The sequence below is a fragment of the Equus przewalskii genome, chromosome 6 (genome assembly GCF_037783145.1).
Source record: "Equus przewalskii isolate Varuska chromosome 6, EquPr2, whole genome shotgun sequence".
Lineage (NCBI taxonomy): Eukaryota > Metazoa > Chordata > Mammalia > Perissodactyla > Equidae > Equus > Equus przewalskii.
This window is the reverse complement of record NC_091836.1, coordinates 26,493,236-26,513,871: the sequence shown is the minus strand read 5'-3', so window position 1 is coordinate 26,513,871 and position 20,636 is coordinate 26,493,236. Positions and strand designations below refer to the sequence as shown.

At 50.9% G+C, this 20,636-nt stretch overlaps 1 protein-coding gene across 5 annotated transcripts in view; it reads right to left on the bottom strand.

The window, feature by feature from the left end:
* Positions 1-20,636, bottom strand: part of TMPRSS4 (transmembrane serine protease 4) — a 34,128-nt gene that overhangs the window by 2,680 nt on the left and 10,812 nt on the right. Inside the window, exons 2-10 of one of the 5 annotated variants that reach the window (XM_008513496.2) lie at positions 16,045-16,078; positions 12,404-12,517; positions 9,546-9,698; positions 8,328-8,457; positions 5,567-5,668; positions 4,572-4,612; positions 2,244-2,403; positions 1,004-1,170; positions 91-189 (exon numbers count right to left, since the gene is read on the bottom strand). In XM_008513496.2, the coding sequence (XP_008511718.1) occupies positions 91-189; positions 1,004-1,170; positions 2,244-2,403; positions 4,572-4,612; positions 5,567-5,668; positions 8,328-8,457; positions 9,546-9,698; positions 12,404-12,517; positions 16,045-16,078 (1,000 nt within the window). Of the gene's footprint in view, positions 1-90; positions 190-1,003; positions 1,171-2,243; positions 2,404-4,571; positions 4,613-5,566; positions 5,669-8,327; positions 8,458-9,545; positions 9,870-12,403; positions 12,518-15,199; positions 15,370-16,044; positions 16,079-20,636 lie in introns of those variants that run through there. The other 4 variants (XM_070623227.1, XM_070623229.1, XM_070623228.1 and 1 more) reach the window with 4 other exon arrangements.

The following is a 20,636-nucleotide window of genomic DNA, read 5'->3' as shown; positions in this document are numbered from 1 at the left end:
CCAGGATGGGTTTTTCTGCAGGATGGTCCTCCTTCCCACCACCTCTGAGAACTGCTCCCTCAGCCCTGTAATCCTGAGCCCAGGACTTACCTCCATCCTGCTCTGTAAAGCCCCACCCGATGACCCACAGTGGGGTGGCTGGAGCGAGCTTCTCATCAGAGAAGGGCAGGCAGATGGGCCTGACTGTGCCTGCGAGGAGCAGAGACGAAGAGGAGACTCAAGGCTCAGGAGAGCCTGGTGGCTAAGCCTTCTGAAAGGGCTGACACCAGGATTTCTATAACACACATTCCATTGGATGTTAATAGAAGCAGCACGGGAAAAAGGGTTCTGTGCTCAAATAAGTTTAGAAAATGTGAGTTAAACACAATATATTAAATTTTAAAAATTATCTAAAGATTAAAAAATTCTCATATCTTTAATATACTAATGTGCTCCAAGAAGAGAGCTATAGAATAAAAATATTTCCCAAACTTATTTGAGAATAGGCCCCTCTTTTCCCCCAAGAGACCAGAGTCCCATGGAACCAACAGTTGGAAATGCTGACCTAAATACTACCCAATATAAGCACAAGTCATCTGACAGAGCTGTTCAAAGATTCTAGATGCTGCTGCCTCAACAGTCATGAGAACCTTGCTCCTGGAAGAGGGCCAACAGGCACAATGACCCCTTGGTGGGGATATTGTGCAGGCTGTTGGCATGAGTTGGGAGTGGAGGATGGACGAGATGATCTTTCAGATCCCTCACAACTCCAAGACTGGATGAACCTATGCTCCCCATGGGAAGAACAGATCTCAGAAGAATCTCTGGCAGGGGAGGGGGTGGGGGATTAGCTGACAGCTAGAGGAGGCCTTATGGCTTCAGTGATTTTAGGCTGATATGTTTGCTGGAAACAGATGGGCAGCTGAGGTCTTGAGAGAAGAAGTAATGAGCCTAAGGCCACCTAGTGGCAGAGTGGGAGTATAACCTGACCTCAGGGGCTCCGTGCCCAGGTGCCACTTCTCACCTGAGAATGTGAGTGGGAACTGCAGCTTCACGAGGGCAATGTCATTCTCTTTGGGGTATGTGATGTTGAGCTCGGTGACGAAGATCTTGGCCACAGGCAGAGATGGGAAGTTGCCCAGTTTGTCTGAGCCGGCCCTCACTTTCCAGTTGGACACGTCGAGATGCTTCCTGGGGCAGAAACAGCAGGGCTCAGGCCTGAGCCAAGTTTGAGGAGGCTTTGCCAAAGGCTGGGCTCCCCAGGGCCCTGGGGATTGGGGTGCTGGATGTCCCTGCCTTAGGAGGTCATGATGGTGGGGGCAGATGTGGTGGAGAAGGGGCAGTCTGAGGAATCACCTACCACAGGCCAAATTCTAAAAGGGGATTTGATCCTTTTTCCGCAGTGAAACCTGCCCAAGGAAACTTCTAACTGGAGGGCTGGGAAAGGGGTAGTTCCTAAGGCCTGAGCTCTGGGGCCCTGGTGCTCCCCCCTCCAGTGCTTTTTATTGTCTGTGCTACTCATGTGGTCCTTGTATTGTGGTCAGTTATGCATCGTACTTGTCTTTCTTCCTCCCAACACCAGACACAACTTAGTGTGCAGGGGTGGTTTTCCAGGAAAGGATTTATAGCTTTTGTCAGATTCTCAAGAAAGATTAAGCATCAATGGCTTAGACTGTAAGTTCCTCTAAGGTAGTGATGGGGTCTAATGCATATAGGCACAGAGCATGGTGCTTGGTACCTAGGAGGTACTCATTAGATGTTGAATGAATGAAGGAATGAAAGTGAAGAGGGCCTGAGAGTGGTCCTTCCCCAGAGGTATGGGCAGCCCTCTTTACACTGGCCTGTAAGGGAATCTCTACTTTTTCAAAATAAGTTTCTGGACATAATGAGGGAGTGGCAGTGACTCTAGACCTTGGAACCACTTCCTAGCAAACTGGCAAAGAGGGAGAGAGTTCCCGGGACTCCAGGTAGCTGAGAAGAGCTCTCGTGGCATGAGTGATATGGGAATAGAGTGAGGACCCTGAGTATCTGATGCCTTTCCACCTGGAAGAGGTCAAGCTTAGTGACCACCCCTCTCTGCTCAGACCCCCGATGCCTAACAGAGGATATCATGTCCAGGGTCTCATTGGGGTGGCCACACCACGGCACATGGCCTTTAGGGGGAGAGTGGAGGAGGGGGGGAGGCATCAGAACACAAGTCGGGAGACAGGGGACCCAGGCACTCCAGCCCCTCCATGGCTTTGACCCCTCAGTGTGGGTCTCACCTGAAGCAGTGGGCTGCCGTGAGGATCCAGTGGGGGTCCAGGATGCTCCCCCCACAGATGTGTTGTTTGTTGTACTGGATGCTGACCTGCCAAGGCCAAGAATCCACAGAGGCCGTCTCTCCGCCAACCACCCGAGGGGCCTTCAGGCTCTCCCCACAGGCTGGAGGGAGTAGGAAGGAGGGAGAAAGCAGGAGTCAGGCTTTTGGGGGAGGGGGCTGCCTCCCCTTAGAGCCCAAAGTCTATCCTGAGCAGGGCCCTTATGATCGGGACCCAGGGGGTGAGGAGGACCAGGCCAGTTTCAAATTATTCACAGGGAGCTATTGAGTGTCCCAGACCACAGGCTTTCCCCTAATCTTCCTCTCCTTTTTCCAGCTCTGGATGTGTTTAGGAGTTTATGTTGTGAACATGGGCATGTCCATTGTGCTGGGAATTCATGACCTTCAAACCAAACAATGATGCAGGATTACAAAAGTCCTGCCCAGGTGGAGTGTCCTCAGTCTTTCCTGCTGAGTAACAGTAAACGGACGCCCACAGGCTGCTTTGGGAGCGGGAAGTGGGAAGAGAGTTCCAGAAACTGGATCTTCCCATTCTGAACTCACCTTTCTCCAAATTGCTTCCCCCCTTCTGAGCGAGTCTCCCAGTTGGACACCCTGTTCCCTCTTTCACAACCCACTGTCCTGGCTTTCATATCTGACCCTCCAACTCTTACGAAAACCTTCAGTTCCGTCTCCTCGCCCTGTTCTCAGAGTCTCCAAGGCTTCTGGCCATCACTGCCACCATGGTGGTTCCAAGGGGGAAAGGCTACCACCCTTCCTGGGCCTAGGCTAGCCATCTAATTCCAAACACTGCTTCCTACACGTCAGCTCATTCACTCAAAGCCCCATAGCATCCCTCTTTGTCTGTAGGGTCTGTAGGAGTTGAAACTCCTCCTGCTGGCAGCCTTCTGCTGTCTTTATGTAAAATTTCTGTCTAGCCAAATCGATCTGCTTGCAGCTCCCTAAAAAGTCATTCTGTTTTTGCTCAGGGAAGCCCTTGTCCCTGAGATGCTGTCTCTTCTCCTGTTTATCTAAATCATTGATTCAGTCAGCAAATTTGAATTGAGTGTCTGCTGCGTTCAGGGATGCCAGGAAGAGAGTGGTGGACAAGACAGGAAGATAGACTGGTCTCTCCCCTCCTGGAACCTACAGGTCCTTCTTCAGTGTTTGGCCTGGGTACCACCTCCAGGCCACCCAATCCCTGGGGATTTTCCTCTCTTGGAATTTCCATAGCCTGCCCTGGGTCTTGGCCATTGTTGTCATGGTTCAGTCTTGTCTTCCCAGTGAGACTGAAGCTTCCTCAAGGGAGGGTCAGTGACTTAAGCCTCTTTGTGACTTCAGTGCTATTCAGTGCAGCACATCAGATGATGTGACCGTTCATTGACTGGCCACCATGTGTCAGCCCCACACACTAGGTATTATGGGGGTCACATGATAATGACTAAAAGCCTTAACATCCACCAGGGAAGCCTATATACTGCTAAACGGAAGGCAGTGATGGTGACCTTCTTCCTCTTGGGCCTTCCAACTTCTGACCACCCTTCCGGGCTCTGCTCCGTTCTCCTCACATGAGGCTGGTGGGATGAGCTGGGTCACAGTACTTGTTTGCTCTTCTGCCCTCCTCCCTTAGAGCTGGAGGGTCCCTGGGATGGACTAAAGGGTTTCTTGGGAAGATGAACCTCAGAGAGGTCAGGTGAATTACTCAAGGTCACCCTAGACGCCAGTGGGACTGGTGCTCAGGTCTTCTGCCCTTGTGCAACTCTCTCTGCAACATGTCAGCTGTGACTATCACTCAGTTTGGCCCTTCCCACATGTGGCCTTGCATCTCTCTCTTCGCTCAGTCATAAGCTCCTGAGGATAGTAGCCAATTCTTTTACTCGTCTGGTATTTCCTACTTTCAAGCAGCACCTGGCAGTGCTAGACACATTCTAATTGTTCAATGAATCTTTGCTAAACTGAATGTTGGATAACTGAGCTGGGTGTGACAAAGGAGGGTATGTGGGCCCTGACCAGGGGTGGCAGGGGGTGGAGACCCAGTCCCGCCCTTTCCAGTTTTCCTACTCTCTCTCCCAGGTCTCCACTCAGCTTGCAGGGCTGTGTGCTGATAGGAGGGAGTTCTTAAAGTCAACCACTTGAAGAAGCATTGACCTATAAGCCCAAGGCCCAAAGAATAAGGTTGGGCCAAAGCAGAGCGAAACTTGGAGTCTGAGAGATTTAAGAATGTGGATGTAGGTCTTTCTCCCTGCTCATGGCTGGCCCAGGCCCCAAACCGTCCGAGATGGGGCATACTCACCAAGGCAGTGCAGGGAAACCAGGGCGCCTGACAGACACGGTCTGGAAGGGAGACAGAGGGGCCCTGTGGTTTCCGCTTCTCCCTTGGCCGGAAGGCAGGGACTCAGGACTCCTGGTACTATTGATTCAAGTTCCCTCCCAACACCCGGGAAATCTGGCAGCTGTGTAGTGGGGACCACGTAGAAACTGCATTACCACTCGGTTCAGTTTGATTCAGTTCGACTAGATTCAACACCCCTACTGATAAGCATCTACTATGTGCTGGACCCTGTCTGAGTCAGAGCCCAACCCGGCTCTTGGCAGCCTGAGATGGAAGAGGGCAGAGCCTGGAACAGTGTCTGTTGCGCTGCAGGCTTTCCAAACAGAACAGGATTTCCATGGAATTCCAGGCAAACGATCATTCTGTTCCCACTCCTGTCATCTCCAAGATTTACTGTTTGATGAATAAGCAGCCCTCAGCAGCATTCCTGAATGCCAAGAAGCCAGCATCCTCTCTGAGCCACTCTGCTGCCGGGTGACAGTTTCACTTAGACGTTCTTCTCTAACACAGGTGGTGAGGCCTAGGAACAGGCCATTGCCAAGGGCTATGTGCTCTCTTCCCTGGAGAGCTGGGAGTGTGGACAGCCTTACTCTGGCCTGGGTGAGTGGCGGGGAAGGACCAAGTGGCCTTTGGAATTTTGCCTATTGGGCTTAATAGGGTATATAAGGCTGTAGGAAAAAATTTGGTTTTACTATTTGACTGATGAAAAGGTCACCAAAGCGTGGACAGCACATTTTGTCCATTGTATTAAAAAAAGAGTCAACACAGAAAACCTCTCGGAAATGAGATTCTTTAGCTCTTGCTATGTAATGCTCTTCCTGGCTAGGAGTTCTTCCTGTTGTCTGCCTTACTTTCCTCTTGCTGTAGATGCCTGTTCAGGGTGAGCCTGCCTGCAGCCCTGATGGCAGCCCCCACGTGTGAGCCTTTTGTGAGCCGGAGGGTGTCCTCTCACTTACCCACTTGAGTTTCGCACCTGGAGCTCCTGGCTGTTCCCGGTGATTTTAACAACGTCCAGCTCTTGGTCTGGGCCAATCTCCACAGCTCTGAAGGTGGGTTTGCTGCTCGTGTAGGGAGGAAGAGAGAGATGTGAGCTGGGGCAGGAGTTTAGAACAAGATGGTGGGAGTAGTCCCCTCTCCCAGGAGATGGGGTGGCACAGAATGTCCGGTGGGGCACCGCAGGGGAGTGGAGGCGCTCTTCGTCAGTGAGGGTGCTGCCTGCTTTGCCATATAATAAGCGGCACCCCCTTGGCACCCCAGGCCTCAGCTCTAGGCACAGTGCTGACATGGCCCTGCTTTCTTGGGCAGGGAAGCCTGGCCCAGAACCCAGAGCCCTGGAGAAATTTTAGGGATACTCTTTCCTAGCTCCCAGCTCTGTCCCTATTTCAAATGTACCAGCAGCTCCTTCTGGGTCACCGTGAGAGGAACAAGGAGGCAAAGGAGCCCTGGTTAGCACCCCCTTCGCCTTGGAGGGAACTGGACTGTGGATATTTGGTTCTTCAAACAAGGCATCTGGTCTGAATTCGGTAGTGGGGGTACCTTTATGGTCCCCTTGGAGATAGGACAGGACCAGATGTGTCTTCCCATGCGTCCAGACAAACATTTCTCTCACTTGGACTGCCCTCCCTCTTTCTCTCCGCTAATCCATGTTTGTCTTCTTTCAGACCTTGGGTTTGTCTTCCCTCCTCCAGGAAGCCTTCCCTGGTTAATCTTATCTTTCTGATTGTTCCTTTACTGAATCTGCCTCTTTCCCTTCTCTCCCATCCTTCCGTAAGCAGTCATGTTAGCACGAGCTCTGCATGCAGGGCTCCAGTCAACCTGAGGCACTGGCTCACTGGCATGTTCTCACATTCCCAACCGAGAATCTGGCACTAGCTGGTGGACCCTTGCCCTGCACCTGGAGGACGGGAGTCTAGCAGTGCTGAGTTCTGTGTTAAGAGCCCTCAAGACGGACATTCTTGTCCTGGTTCTGACACTATCTTGACGTGTAACCCTGGCAGATCACACTCCTTCTCTGGGTCTCTCTAAGCCTTGGTTTCCCCCTCTATAACATGATGGGGGCACAAGATGATCTCTAGAACTCCTCCTATCTTGAACCATGAATGGTTTTGTGGTCCTGGGACAAGACGGGGCTCCTATTCAGGTGGAGGAAGGAAGCAGAGACATCTGAGACCCAGAAGGAGGGACAGGGATGGAAATGGACAGTGCCAGGAAAGTTCACCTCCGCTCAGTAATTACATCCTGATGAGTAATTCTGACCAGCTTTGATTATGGAGAGCTCAAGAGCCAGATGGTTTGGTGCCTTAGTGAGCTCCGGAAGGACAGAAAGTCCAGGAGCCTTTTACCTTAAGAACCCCTGGAGACACCCTGGTTTCGTAATCAAGCCGCAGCCTGCTGTGCTGGGTATTGCTGAGGCTGCAGCTGGCTGGACTGCAGGGGGGAGGAGGGGCAGGCTGCAGCCAGGAGGCTGGGCTGGGGTGGTTGCTGGAGGAGGGAAGAATAGCAGGTGCGGGGCGTGGGGCGTGGGGCGTGGCTCCCCCCCCCCCCCCCCCCCCCCCGCCTCCCGCCCGCTGTCCTTGAAAATGAAGGCAGTGGGGCGTCCTCTCCCGAGGCCACTGGGAGTTGCACCCCATGGAGAATAGAGAGCCACAGAATCCTAAGGGGGTCAAAGGGGTCTGATGGAGCAGTAATGGCTGCTTGGAGCATTTAATGAAAAAGGGTCTTGAGGTTGCGTTAGGGATCCATGGGTGAGAGTTCTGCGATTGATTGATGATGTCTGCTTAGTATTTCTCAGTTCTGTCTAGTCGCTGGGTCCAGTTTCTCAGAATCTTGAAGACGTTTGGGAGGGAGAGGTTATTCCATTCTGCAACTGAATGCATGGGTTCTTCCATCCTCTCCAGTTAGGCTTTCTGACTGACCAACTGTCTCCCCTCCTCCCCCTCCCGCCGCCCCCTCTCCAGTCTTTTATAGATGAATCCTTGGGAGAAGAGAGAATTACCCAAACTGGAAACAGAGATGCCACTGAATCTCTGATGCCCAGGAATTAGGGGGTCTTGGGCACCAATTCTACGCCTCTTTCTCCCAGCTACTACCCACGAAAGTTACTCTCTCTGGATCTGTTTCTGAAGCGGAGATAATAAGAGCTACCTTTTTGGTTTTTGCTAAGATTGGATGAACATAAACACATAACACTAATTACCCTTATTATAATTACATACTTTTTCATCCGCTGAAGATTTGGAACTGCTTTTGAAATTTGCTGAGAGAGCTGAGATTGCTGATGGGACCTCAATGAAATGAAGTTCATTTAAACTAAATTTTAACCAACGGGACCTTGAATAAGTAAATAAGACTTGTGTTCTGGTACAAGGATGGCTTCTTGCAAAGCCGAGGAGTGAGGATTGAGGAGTAAAGGAAAAGAGAGGCTTGCCAAGGAGCTAGAACTCTGTGTGGGGCGTGGGTTGGGGGCGCACCTTCTCTCACTGGGTCTTCATAGTCATCCTATGAGGCTGGCAGTACTTTCCCCAATTAACTCTTGAGGAAAGTGAGCCTTAGGAGGTTTAACTTTGTGTTGCTTGTAAGTGAAAGCACTCGGATTCAAAAGTAGTTCTGTCTGACTCCAAAACCAATATTTTTAGGAAAGGAGGAAGAAGAGGGAAAGAGGAAGGAAGAAAGAGGAGAGAGGAGGTCGTAGGGCCTCCGGAGGCTTGGGCTGGGTACCTGTCATAGCCCATCTGCCCGCAGGCTGTCTGAGCCAGAGCTTCAGTGAAGTTGTCAAAACAGGTGGAGGCCCAGTTCCTTGTGGCCGGGTCCAGCACCTGCAGGGTGGATCGGTCCTTGGAGAGGCGGACTGGGGAGGGTGGAACCGGGGTCAGCTCAGGGCAGGGGCCCATCTGGCCCATGTCCCTCGGGATTTGTCATGAGATCAGCCCAAGCTCCCCCCACCCAGAACTGGGGAGCAGCACAGAACACCAACCCCTGCAACCTCAAAGGAAGTTCCGCCATTTGGCTTTGCCTGATTGAGTCTCATTTTGACGGCAGCTAGGGTGACCAAGTGTCCTGGGGACAATCTCCATTTTGACCTGTTGCCCTGGCACAGTTATTAATAGCTCCCCCTTTTGCTCTTATAGTATCAGTTTTGATGATATATTATACAGCTCCCCTACCATGGTCCACACAGCTCGCCCAGCCTGGGGAAACTTCTCAACGAGGGACCTGGCTCCTTCTCCATATAAGGTCAGAGCTGGGACGTGGAGTGAGAAGTACTATTGGCAGTAGCATGGTAGGTGCCCATAGGCAGGGACTTTTTATTTAAAAAAAAAGCAAAAAGACAGGAAGTCACTCAGCCCCGCCCTTCAAAAGTCCCCATCACCCATGTCCTGGGCTATCTTTCCTCTTCAGAGCCCAGGTGCTAGATGGATCAAGCTGGGCTAGCCCAGTCCAAGAAAGAACATCTTAGAAACATCTCCTATCCCTTTGAAGGACGTAGCTCAGTCATGTTACATAGCATGTTACAGTAAACACTTATCTAGTGAACAGAGGTAGCAGTAGCTGGCTGATGGCCTTACAATTACTTTTCTAGTCCCATTGAAATCACAGATTTCATAGAAAGGAGGGAACTTCCCAAGGTCATCCAATCCAGCCCTCTGCCTCAGTTCCTCAGTTCCTCAGTTCCACCCAAGTCCTGTGGGAACAGGGCATGCTCATTTACAATTTCCTGTCCCCTCTGGTTCACATTTGTTCATCAAATGTTCACTGAGTGTTTGCTACATGTTAAGTCCTGGGGATCTAGTAGGCGAGAGTGGTCCTGTTCTCAAGAATCTTACAACAGGGATGGAAACTGAGAAGTCAGTTTGCAGATGCTCGCAATGGACCAAGGGGACCTGAGCTGGTTTCCTGCTGTGCCCGCTGCCCTGATCCCTCAGCCTCTGCACTCACCTGTCGCTGGAGGCCCGTGGGGGAAGTTCTCGACGCAGTGCTGCTCATCCTCCCCAGAGGCACAGTCGGGTTGGCCGTCACACACCTGCCTCCTCGGGATGAAGTGGAGGGGCTGCCCACAGAGGAAGTAGGATCTGTCCAGCATCTCCTTGACTGGAAGGCAGGGGCAGGGAGGGCCGGCGGTCAAGCAGACAGCCCAGGGGCGGGAGAGGCTGTGTTTCCCTGAAAATACTCCTGGCTTGGAGACAGGCAGATGTGGGCTCCAGGCCCAGTTATGCCACTTAGTAGCTGGTGTATTTGGTCCTGAGCCTCAGGTTTTTTAATCTGTGAAATGGAGATAATAACACCTGTTCCATACCTACAAGATGGCTGAGGGGTTAAGCAACATAATGCGTGGGAGAAATTTAGAAACAGCCCCACTAGCCTCTTACCCCCAGGTTCTGGCACGGTGCCTCTGGTAACGGAGGAGACAACGCCGGGCCTGGAGCCCGAGACCTGAGTGCTGGCTCTGCCACCAGCTGTGACTTCAGACCAATCACTTCCCCTTTCTGGGCCTCAGTTTCCTCACCTGTACTGTGAGATGATGCTACCACCATACAGGGTTGTTGAGACATTTTGTGAGCTGGCGGTTGTAAAAGTGTCTTGTAACTATCCAGGGCAGTTCTAGAATTAGCTGTTTTTGTCTGGGGTTGAAAGGCCCAATAAGAGGTTGATGTTTTATTTTGTTTTGTCTTCTGCCTGGCGCCTTCACATTCTGTTGCTCCTTTGCTGTCTTGGGTGATGGGAATGAGTCTAGTGTTTTTAACGCCTCAGGGAGCAGATATCTTAACGCTTTTCCAAACTCTCCTGGTGGGAAAACTCCTCCATCTTAAGTGAGCTCTCCCCTGGCCTGAAGCTCCTCCTGCAGTCCAGCATCCCTTCCCCGGCCCTAAGAGAGGTGGTAGTGAGACTGAAGATGCCCCACTCGTCACTGCCGAGAGCTTTCGTACATTGCCTCACGCAACCCTGACGACAACTTTAGGAGGCAAGCATTGTTATTAACTCACATTACAAGTAGGGAAACTGAGGTTTAGAATTAGGGTCTATTTCCAAGGCCACACAGCACTTAGAGCCAGGATTTCAGTCAGGGTCTGTCCGGCTCCAAAGCTCCTCGCTGCCCCTCCACACCTTCCCTGAAGGAGCTCGAGATGTCCTCTGCTGGCCCTGCTGCTCCTGGTTTGAGTGAAGCCAGGGAGAAGGAGCAGGTCAGCTGTTTCCTAGAGCTTCAGGGCTTGGTTCATGGTCAGGAGCTGGGGTCATTGCAGCCTCCTGGGACAAAGCCAGGGCACAGTGTCACCAGTCAAGACCCCAGAAGCCAAAAGGTTGAGGGATCCTCACCCACGCTGAGGGCTCAGGTTACCTCCTCTGGTTGAGGAACCTGGGGGCCCAGGGCATGGAAGCCACACAAGGCCTCCTGGGACAGAGAGAGCCCACCTCTAAATTGTGCACTAGTGCCCACCCTGGCTTCCCTGATGAGTTTGGCCTCTTCTCTCTCCACTGTGGCAGGACGTCGGCTCAGAGAAAGCAAGCTCATCTTAGTATCAGTCTGAACAAAACAGGCTTAGGCTGGCAAATCTGCTGTTGCTGATGCCACCAGCTTCTTCCCGACCTTTGGGCCAGCCAAGGTCAAGAAGAAATAATTTGGGGTTATCTGCACTTCACACTCCTGCGGGCTCTCAGGCATCTGGATGTGTCTGCATTTCCACCGCCACAAGATGGAAATGGACCTGCTCAATCAGGGGTTTGCGGGCCGATCCCAGCTCTGTCCCCCAGGGCCACACCTCCTCTCTGCCTCAAAGCTCAATTGGAGAATCAGAGGCTAGACTAGATTATCTCTGAGTGTTCTCCAACGAGAACTGCTGGTGGACAGGCCACCACCATTACGAGTGCACCCTGCATGATGATCCACACTTTTGCACAAACTGGTTTTTATCCAGGTACTTTATACACATTATCTCGTTGGTTCTCTGTTATCCCTCTGAGGGAGGGAGGCTGTTTTACAGATGAGGAGACTGAGGTTAAGAGAGGTTGAGGGACTTACCCAAGGTCACACAGCAGCAAGGGGCCGTGCCAGGATCCCCATCCCAGGTGTCCTGATCCCTAGTCTGGTCCCCTCTGCCCTACTCCCTCTGCGAAAGCTGTGGTCATTAACCTGCTGGGACTCTAGGGGAGATGAAGGCAAGGACTTAATCACAGGATGCGGGAGCTGAAAGGGAGGGACTGTGGGAATGGCTGGCCGTTCAGTTTACTCCTCTTTGTCACAGTGGCCTGCCCAAGCTCACACAGGGCCTCAGGCACTGGCCACAGTGAAGGCAGAGCTGAAGGTGGGGAGGGGTGCTCTCTGCCTGGGCAGTCTTCCCTGATGCCTCCTCTCTGTATCCCCTCCTCATGAGCAAGAGTGCTCCCTGCTCTTCCAGACAGTAGGCTGCTCCATCCCCTTAGCTTTCAGGCTGCCGACCTGGGAAGGAGGAGGCAGGAGGCGTGCCTGTGCGGGTTTGTAATGTGTGCAACTGTGCTCTCCCTGTAGGAGAAATCATCTGGGATAGAGCCATCTGGGATAGATGGGCGCTGAGTTCATCTCCGCCTTTCACTCTTAGAAGGCTCCCTTCGAAGCAGGGGGTGGATACAAAGCTTCATGCAGATCACCTGCCTGTGACCCTGCTGGGTGGGAGGGTGGAGGGTGAGGGTGGGCTCTGAGGGGAGGTGGGGGAGTGGGTGAGCGGAGGGTTTGGGAGGCGTGAGATGCTACTTATTAGGAGATAAGGGTAGGGGTGCCACTTACTGAGGGAGTGAGGGCAGGGGTGGGGGCTGCCACTTACTGAGGACAGCCACGGTGACGATGATCGCCAGGCTCAGCAGTGCCGCGATGATGGGGATCCCCACCTTTTTGAAGGTCTCCAGGGGAGTGCGGGGTTTGCGCAGGGGGGTGACATCTGTGAGGCAGAGGGGAAGAGCCTGCAGTCAGCGCTCGGAGACTGTCCCTGCCAAGGCCCGCAGCTCCCTGCTCTCTGGCCTCAGAGGCTGAGCCACCGGAGTGGTTTGGGGACAGTTTTGGTTGGTGCGGGGGGGGGGGGGGGGGGGGTCTTCCTGCAGTCGCGGCTTAGCTTCATCAGCACACAGTCACCCCATCTCCTTTCGCTTACTCAGGCTTGTCCCTTTCACAAGGGCTGCTTGAATGAGCCTCCAGCCTATGCACCTTCCCCTTGTCTTGACTTAACCTGCTCCGGGAGGTTTTACCCTGTCCAGCCTGACCTGCATCTGCTCGGGGAGAGCTGTGTAGCCATTCACTTCACTGTCATTTATCCTCTTTCCTGACTTATCTTTTGATTAGACTATAAGCTCGAGGAGGGCAGGGGCCTCCAGCACAGCATGTGTTTAGTAGAGGCGTAATAAATACTTGTGAATGAATGCGTCCTAACGGCCCCCATCTCCAACTCAATTCAACAAACAGCAGGTCGCTGGAATGGTCCTTGTCTTTAAGGAGATTACAGTTTGGGGGGAAGAGGCAAACTGGGACACAGTCACCAGTCCCACTAGGTGGGAGATGACAGGTGTTATAATAGAGACACCCTCAAAGCACTTACATGCGCTTCTGTAGGTGGAGATGGGGGGGGGGGGAGGAGCGGGACCAGCTTAGCAAAGCCCTGGGGGTGGGGTGCTGGGAGCTCCGGCGTGCCTGGATGTAAGGTGGGTACAAGCTTGCTGTGGAGGCAGGACTGGCAGTGGGCTTGTGGAGGGTCTTGAATACCGTGCTGGGAGTTTGGATTTTACCCTGAAGGCAGTGGGGAGCCATGGAAAGCTTTTGAGCAGCAGAGAGACACAATCACATTAATATTTAGAAAGATGAATCTTCATCAGGGAGGAGATGGATTGGAATAACAGAGCCTGGGGTTAGGGAGACTCGGGGGGAGCTTACTGATGCCTAAAACAGAGATAATAATCACTTTATTGTCCATTTCCATGGTTATCCAAGGAGACGGGACCAGGGCAAGGCTTTGAAAAGTTCAAACTCCCAGGAAGCATTAGGGATAGGCTCTATTGCGTCCCTGCTCATTGCAGGCAGAAAGCTCAGAGGTGTCCCCGGGCCTTCTCCTCCAGAGAGGCTGGGGCAGGAATTATAGCAATGTTGAGAATCCCTAGCAAGCAATAGGCTGGCTCTCTGCCCCTCACCTCGGTGAGGCAGGCTGGCTCACCTCCTTCAAATCGTTCTCCAATCCCACCTTCTTAGTGAGGCCTTCCTTGACCTCCTATTTAAAATGCAATCTTCCAACAGAACCTATGCTCCTTCTATGTTTTATTTTTCTCCAGAGCACTTATCGCCTCTAAGCTACCTTATATTTTACAAATTTTGCACATTTTCTGTCCGCTCCCATCCCTGCCTGAAATGAGGTCTCCATTGAAGATGGGGATTTTTGTCTGCTTTGTTCGCTGCTGAGTGCCCGCTGCCTAGAACAGTGCCTGGCCCGCACATATTTGGGCCCTCCACAAATATTTGTCGAATGAATAAATGAATTGCTCTTTGCTTGTTCTCTTCATCACATCGTTTCCATCTTTCTGGCAGGTCTCATTTTATTCTGCCTCGAATGATGGCTGGCTATGTGTCTGTCTCTATCCATCTCCCCAGCTCTTCAAAAGCAGAGAATGGCGCTCTGCCAGAGACAGGTGCCCACTAAGTGCTGATATCATCAAATCTGTTGATAAGGAAACATGTGTTTCTGAAAAAGGAGCCTTTAAACCTCAGACCCAGAGCTCAGGCCCTGGGGATGTGGGCTGATATCGCCTGTTATTATCATGACATGGCACGGAGTAGATTATCAACAGTACAGCAGATATTGTTTTTAAAGTTCAACGGTCAATGTTCAAAACTGTCCTCTTTTCTCTGGACGTGGACATGGTGACGTTTTGTTTGTTCATTCACGTATGATTTATTTCTTGAGCAACGACCTCTGGGGACACGAGGTTGGCTTGTTTTCTCGGAGGTGAATGACCTGTTAGGAGCCCCTTGATGGGTTCCCCAGTCCAGGGCCCGACGTCTCTGCCTCCCTGATATTCTCGGGGAGAGCATCATCGTGAAGGGAAGGGTTTTCTTGCTTTATTGTCTCATACCTAGTTTGAGTTAATGAGCCCACTGAGCTAGGAGTGGCCTCCCTGGCTGCCAGTCTCCCTTCCTCCAGCCTGTCCTGCCCACAGCTGCCAGACAGAGCTTCCCAACAGATTGCTTTCATCCCGTCACTTCCCCACACGAGAACTCTCGAGGGCTCCCCGTGACTTCCATCGCTGGACTACCCTCTTCCCTGGGCTTTCAAAGTCCGTGTAATTTGGCCTCATTCTCTAGCCAGATGGGCTTCCTACTGCTAGTCCTTGCCAACCCTCAGTTCTACACAGGCGGGTTCCCTCCCTCGTCCTTTGACACCTCGTATTCCTTCTTACGTCTGAATCTTGGCCCCTGCTCTTCCCTCCACCATGAGACTCTCCTCGCTTCCTTCTGTTTTGTGGTAGTTTACTCCTGCAGGGCCTTGTTAGTTTTCCTGACCCATGATGCTATCCCTGATCACTTGGCACTGATCTGTCCCTCCCGAGCTCCCTTCACACAGGGCATTAGTAGCAAATTTAACCTGTTTTCTAGTTTGGCGGTTCTCAGGCTTCCTCACGTGGTGGAGCACTTGGATGTCTGGCGTTCTTAGAGGACGTGATGGTCTACTGATAGATTCAATTCCAAAGTATAAACCAGGCATCATTTTACAGCTGAAGATTATGTTGTTTGTGATCATTATTAACTCATGACCTTGAAATAGATAAGCTGTCAAAGTAACTGGGATTGGTCATTTTCTTATTGATCTGTCAGGTTAATTTGTTCCTTGCTCACTGGTTTTGCTGATCCAGCAGGCTATCAGAAGTAGGTATTAATGGTTTAAGAAAATGGGAGGGAAAAAACCCCTTAAATTTGGGAATGTTCTATTAACTTGTTTTTCTCCTGTAAATCAGGCAATCACAGCCATTTTCTATTCTACCAGTGAAAACTCCCTTGTCCACTTCTCCTGGGCAGCATGGTGAGGCTGCAAACTCCACGAGGGGAGGGACTTTGCTGTCTTATTTGCTGCTACAGCCCAGCATCCAGCTCAGGCCTGGCACGCGGCAGGCACTCACAGGGTTGTTCAATGAATGAGAGACTGAGTAACTGAATGAATAAAGTGGAGAATCTCTGCTCTTGGGGTCTTAGGTTTGCCGGTCCTATTTCCCCAGAGACCACGCTGCCTAGTTCTGGAGTGAATCCTGGAACTTACAGTTGCTCGATAAATGTTTGTTGAATGATGGGTGGGTGGGTAGATGGATCGCTCCCACGGCATTTAGCACTTGGTAGTGGTGGTGAGGGCCATGCGAGAAGGGTTTAGTACCTACTTGGTAACTGATTGAAACTCAGGGGCTAGTGTAGAGAAAGGAAAGCTGGATCTGAGCTCACCAAAGCTGTTCAGGGGTTGATCACTGCCAGGATCCTGTAATTGAAGGAAAAACAGTCAGTGAGTTGAGTAAGGGAACCTCTAAGGCTGGGGCTAAGGCCTGGGGGATGCCCTTTGTTCTTGTCTGCATTTCCATCTTCCAGCTGAGTCTAAGTTGAGGGGCTCTGTGATAGGCAAATAATTGGTTCAAAATATATAATTCAGCTATGCATCTATATGACCTGGTGCAGTTAGTTTATTAATTGTAGCAACGAGTTAGCTGTTGTAGAACGGACTGGTTGTTGGCTTGTTTGTGTGAATTGCTGAGTTTCTCGAGATGATTCTGCTCTACTGTCTGTTTTTGTCAATCATTTGTCTACTTTTACAGTTGTTGTAGTTCTATAAAAACTCGAACAGGCACTTTACAAAAGGGGATACTCCAGTGGCCAATAAGTGCCAAAAGATGCTTAATATCATTGCTCATCAGGCAAATGCAAATTCAAACCACAATGAGATATCTCACCACAGATGTCAGAATGGCTAAAATTAAAATTAAAAAGACGGATAATACTAAGTGTTGATGAAGATGTGGAGCAACTGGAACTCTCATACGTTGTTAGTGGAAGTATAAATTGGTACAAATACTTTGGAAAATGGTTTGACTGAATCTACTAAAGCTAAACATATGACTTTTCTATGATTCTATAACCCAGGAATTATAGCCAAGGGAAATGAGTGCATATGTTTAGCAAAAATCCTCTACATAGGTGTTTGTAGTAGCTTCATTCACAATAGCTAAAATTTGGAAAAACCCAATGTTAGTCACTGGTGGAGTAGATAAATAAATTGTGGTATATCCATATAATAGAATATAATTCAGCAATTGACAAGAATAAGCTAGTTCTAAGTGCAGTGACACACGGATGAATCTCAGAGACATAATGAAGGAAAGAAACTAGACACAAAGAGTATAGTCTGTTTGATTTTATTTATATGAAATTTAATAGATAATTGGTGGTGAGAGAAGTCAGAATAGCAGTTACCACTGGGGAGGTGGGGTGGTTATTGGAACAAGCACAATGGGGCCTTCTGAAATGCTGCAAAGCTTCAAGATTTTGACCTAAGTATTGGTTACATGGGGGTCTATATGTGCAAAAATTCATTGAGTGCTTTACTTTAGATTTGAGCACTTTACTGAACGTATATTACACCTAATAAAAGAAACAGGCAAATAAAACCAAAAACCCACCAGAGCACTATGGCATTTCTGTGACTCTAGTCTCGGGTCACCCTCGACCACATACACAAATACACGCAAGGCTCTGTTCTTCCACTTTCTCACACCACTTCACGTGTGCGCTCGGCACACACACAGCCACAGGGGGCCACACACAGAAGCCATGCACACAGAGGCTCATATGCAGACTACGTGCATCCCCTTTCCTGCAAGGCAGAGGTTAAGGGGGAGCGCTGCCAAGGCCCCTGCCCTCTGACCCCTTCCCTCACTCTCGTGCCTCCCAGAAACCTGTCTTCTCTTTCTTCCCTTTCCCAGCTGGCGTAGGACCTGGACTCCCTGGGCTGGGGGAGAAGCAGGCCTGCCCGAGGTCTGGCTCTCCACCCCGGGACTCGCCTGCCCATTGTGCTGAGCTCATGATCGCTCCAGTCGGGGGTGGAGGAGCTGCAGGAACCTGAACCTTTCCAGCTGGGGATTGTCCCCGTCCCATTTGGAAGTGAGAGGGCCTCTTCTAACCCCTGGGTGGGTCTCTCAGATTGAGTGCGGGGGCGGGTGTCCCTGGGTGTCGCCTGCTCCCGTGACTGAGCATGGCAGACACAGACATTGGCAGAAGGAGCTCCTTCTTTTCCTCCCAAACTCTGTAGTCTGCCGGAGGGACGGGACATGCCTGGTGTGCCCTTGGGTGACACTGGGCCTTGGGCGGCGGGGGATGGAGCAGAGACAGCCAGGCTCTGGAGTCTGCAGGGGCAGACGTGGAAAACAGGCTCTGCCTCCTATCAACTGTGAGGCTTTGGGCAAGATGCTTAACCTCCCTGAGCTTCAGGGTTACCCTCTGTACAGTTGAGAAGTGCTGCTGTGAGGATTAAATGAGAAATCTGGTGGGAAGTGCCTGGCTCACACACGTGAGCTCCCTTCCCTCTGCCCTTCCACCCGGTGGCCCCACAGCATTTGGTACAGGACTTTGTGGCGGTCCCTATTTCTTACTGCTTTGGTGCCCTCGATGTTCTGCACGAGGCTCGTACCTAGTAAAGACCTGATACATGTCTGTTAAGCTGAACTGCACTCTGAGCTCTACACGGTGGTTCATTCCTGGTCGTCTCTCCTCCACCATCACCAGGGCCTGATGGAGGATTATTTCCAGGATAAAGATGAGAATGAATTGGGCGACTCTGCATTGCTGTGGCTACAGAGTCAGGTAATAATAATAGCAAACAGTAATCTACACACCTTCGGCAAGTAACAGTTTACAAAGTCCTTTTGTCTAACTCAGTCAAATTCAAGGGTGAAAAGGGTTGATAACTGTCAGGTGACCACTATGGGTAGCATTAAATAATTCAGTACTAAATTAAACAAACATTTGCTAAGCATCTGTGTTGTACTGGGCACTATTCTAGGAGCAGTGAACTCGAACACAAGTAAGAAATAATTACAGCAGGGTGAGAAGTGCCCAAAGAGACAGGTGCGGGCTTGCCTTTGAGAAGCTTGCATCCTGAGGCAGGGAGTGGGAGGTGGGGCTGGGGGCAGAAGCAGGGGGAGGACAGGCGGTAAACAGATAAACCAGAGAAGGGCAGAGAGCGCTGGGTGCTATGCAGAGAGTCAGTGGACGATAGGAGACAGCGCCCAGATGGATACTTAGGGTGGGAGGTCTAGGGAGGGAGTTCGGGTGGTTAGGGAGGGCCTCTGGGCTGAGACTTGAATGACGGGAAGGAGCCAAGCAGGCAGGACCAAGCTTGGTTTTAGGGGAAGTGAAGAGAGATCCTCATGGCTGGAGCAAGACAGGGACAAGACGGCGGAGAAGGAAGCTGGTGGTGGGAGATTCAACGTGTGCTCGGAAGACAAAGGCAATAGGCGTCGCCAACGGATTGGATGCTCTTGGGTTTTCAGGGAGCAGGAAAGAGGCATTTGCTGAGATGCAGAAGGCCACGGGAGGGGCAGGCGGGGGGGTACCGAGCCGCCCTTCCCCTGTCAGTTCATCCTTTTCCCTGCGTCTCCCTGCACACATGCACCTGCAATAGGTGAGGCGGGTCGGGCAAGTCTTCTGTTTATTATCAATTCAACAAATATTGACTATCTGCCTTAGACGGGCCCGGAATTGTGCTGGAAGCTGAGAGACGGAGGGAATAAAAGAGGCTCACAGACTGCACTTTCTGGGGCCTTGGACGCCTCATCTCTGAACTGAAGTCATCTCAGTACCCTTTAGCTAATATGTTTTTAATTTCTAATCACTGACTAGCAGTTATGCAGAAAAAATTCCTTATGTTTTTGAAAACATGAGAAAGAGAAAAAATAAACTAAATCAGAACTGCAAGCTAGAATTACAGGGACTGTCACTATCCTGGTAATTGCTGTCTCCCTGGTGTCTCCTACAATGCCTGGCACAGAGTGGGTGTTTAATAAACTCTTGTTGAACAAAAGAATTAAGGAAAATATCTCCGTTTCAGGACTCAGTCTCAGGCCAACCTTGAAGAAGCTGACTGTGGAATATTATGCTGCAGTCAAAACAGATGAACTATGGTGCCACAAAATAATATGGATGGCATTAACAATTTAATATTACAGGACAAAGTGAATCCCAGAAGATCACATATAACACAGAATCTTTTTCATAAAGAAGCAAGGAAACGATGAACATGGGATTCAGACTGAGGCTTACTTTGCCAGGGGGCTTCTACGAAACACGGTCCTTGGCCTATCAAAGATGTGCAATCAAGATTTGCTGAATTAATAAACGAAAGAGACTTGCCCGCCTTCCTCAGCAGGGGGATCTCCTGGTTAGATGCAGGGTATGGTTAAGTCCCAGCTTTGGTTTTGGGTGCTGGGTTTATGGAGGCTTGTTATATCATTTAAACTGTCTAACTAGCTGGTGAGTTCCAAGAGGGCCCCACATGGATCAATAGCGAAAAATGTCATGGATCAAGGACTATGATTCGTCTGCTGCCGTGCACCTGAGGGCCAAAGACAAAATAAAAAAGCAGCCGCCTGGCTAGGCAGAGGGTTTGAGGAGTCAAACTCGGTCCTCCCCCTGCTCTGCTCTGACTCTCATGCTGCCCAAATTCTTCCAGTTAGCGGCCCACTCTGTGGCTTTCTTGAAGCTCTCTGGCAAGCATCTCCAACACAGAGAGATAGAGATGGCGGGGTGCTAAGCTTCTGGGAAGGGGGGCTGCTGAAGGTCACGGGCATCGGGGGTAACGGGCAGGGAGATGGGTGCGTTTTAGGCCTATGAGTGGCAATTGGGAACATCAGTGTCAGCGACTTTGCCGAGCAGGATGGAGATGGGGACGCACAGCAGCTGTGTCGCCTCTCAGCCTAGAATCGATCCTGAGCAGAGGAAAGGAGAGAATGGGGCTGAGATGTGCACACTAGGTAAGATTCAAGGATCTG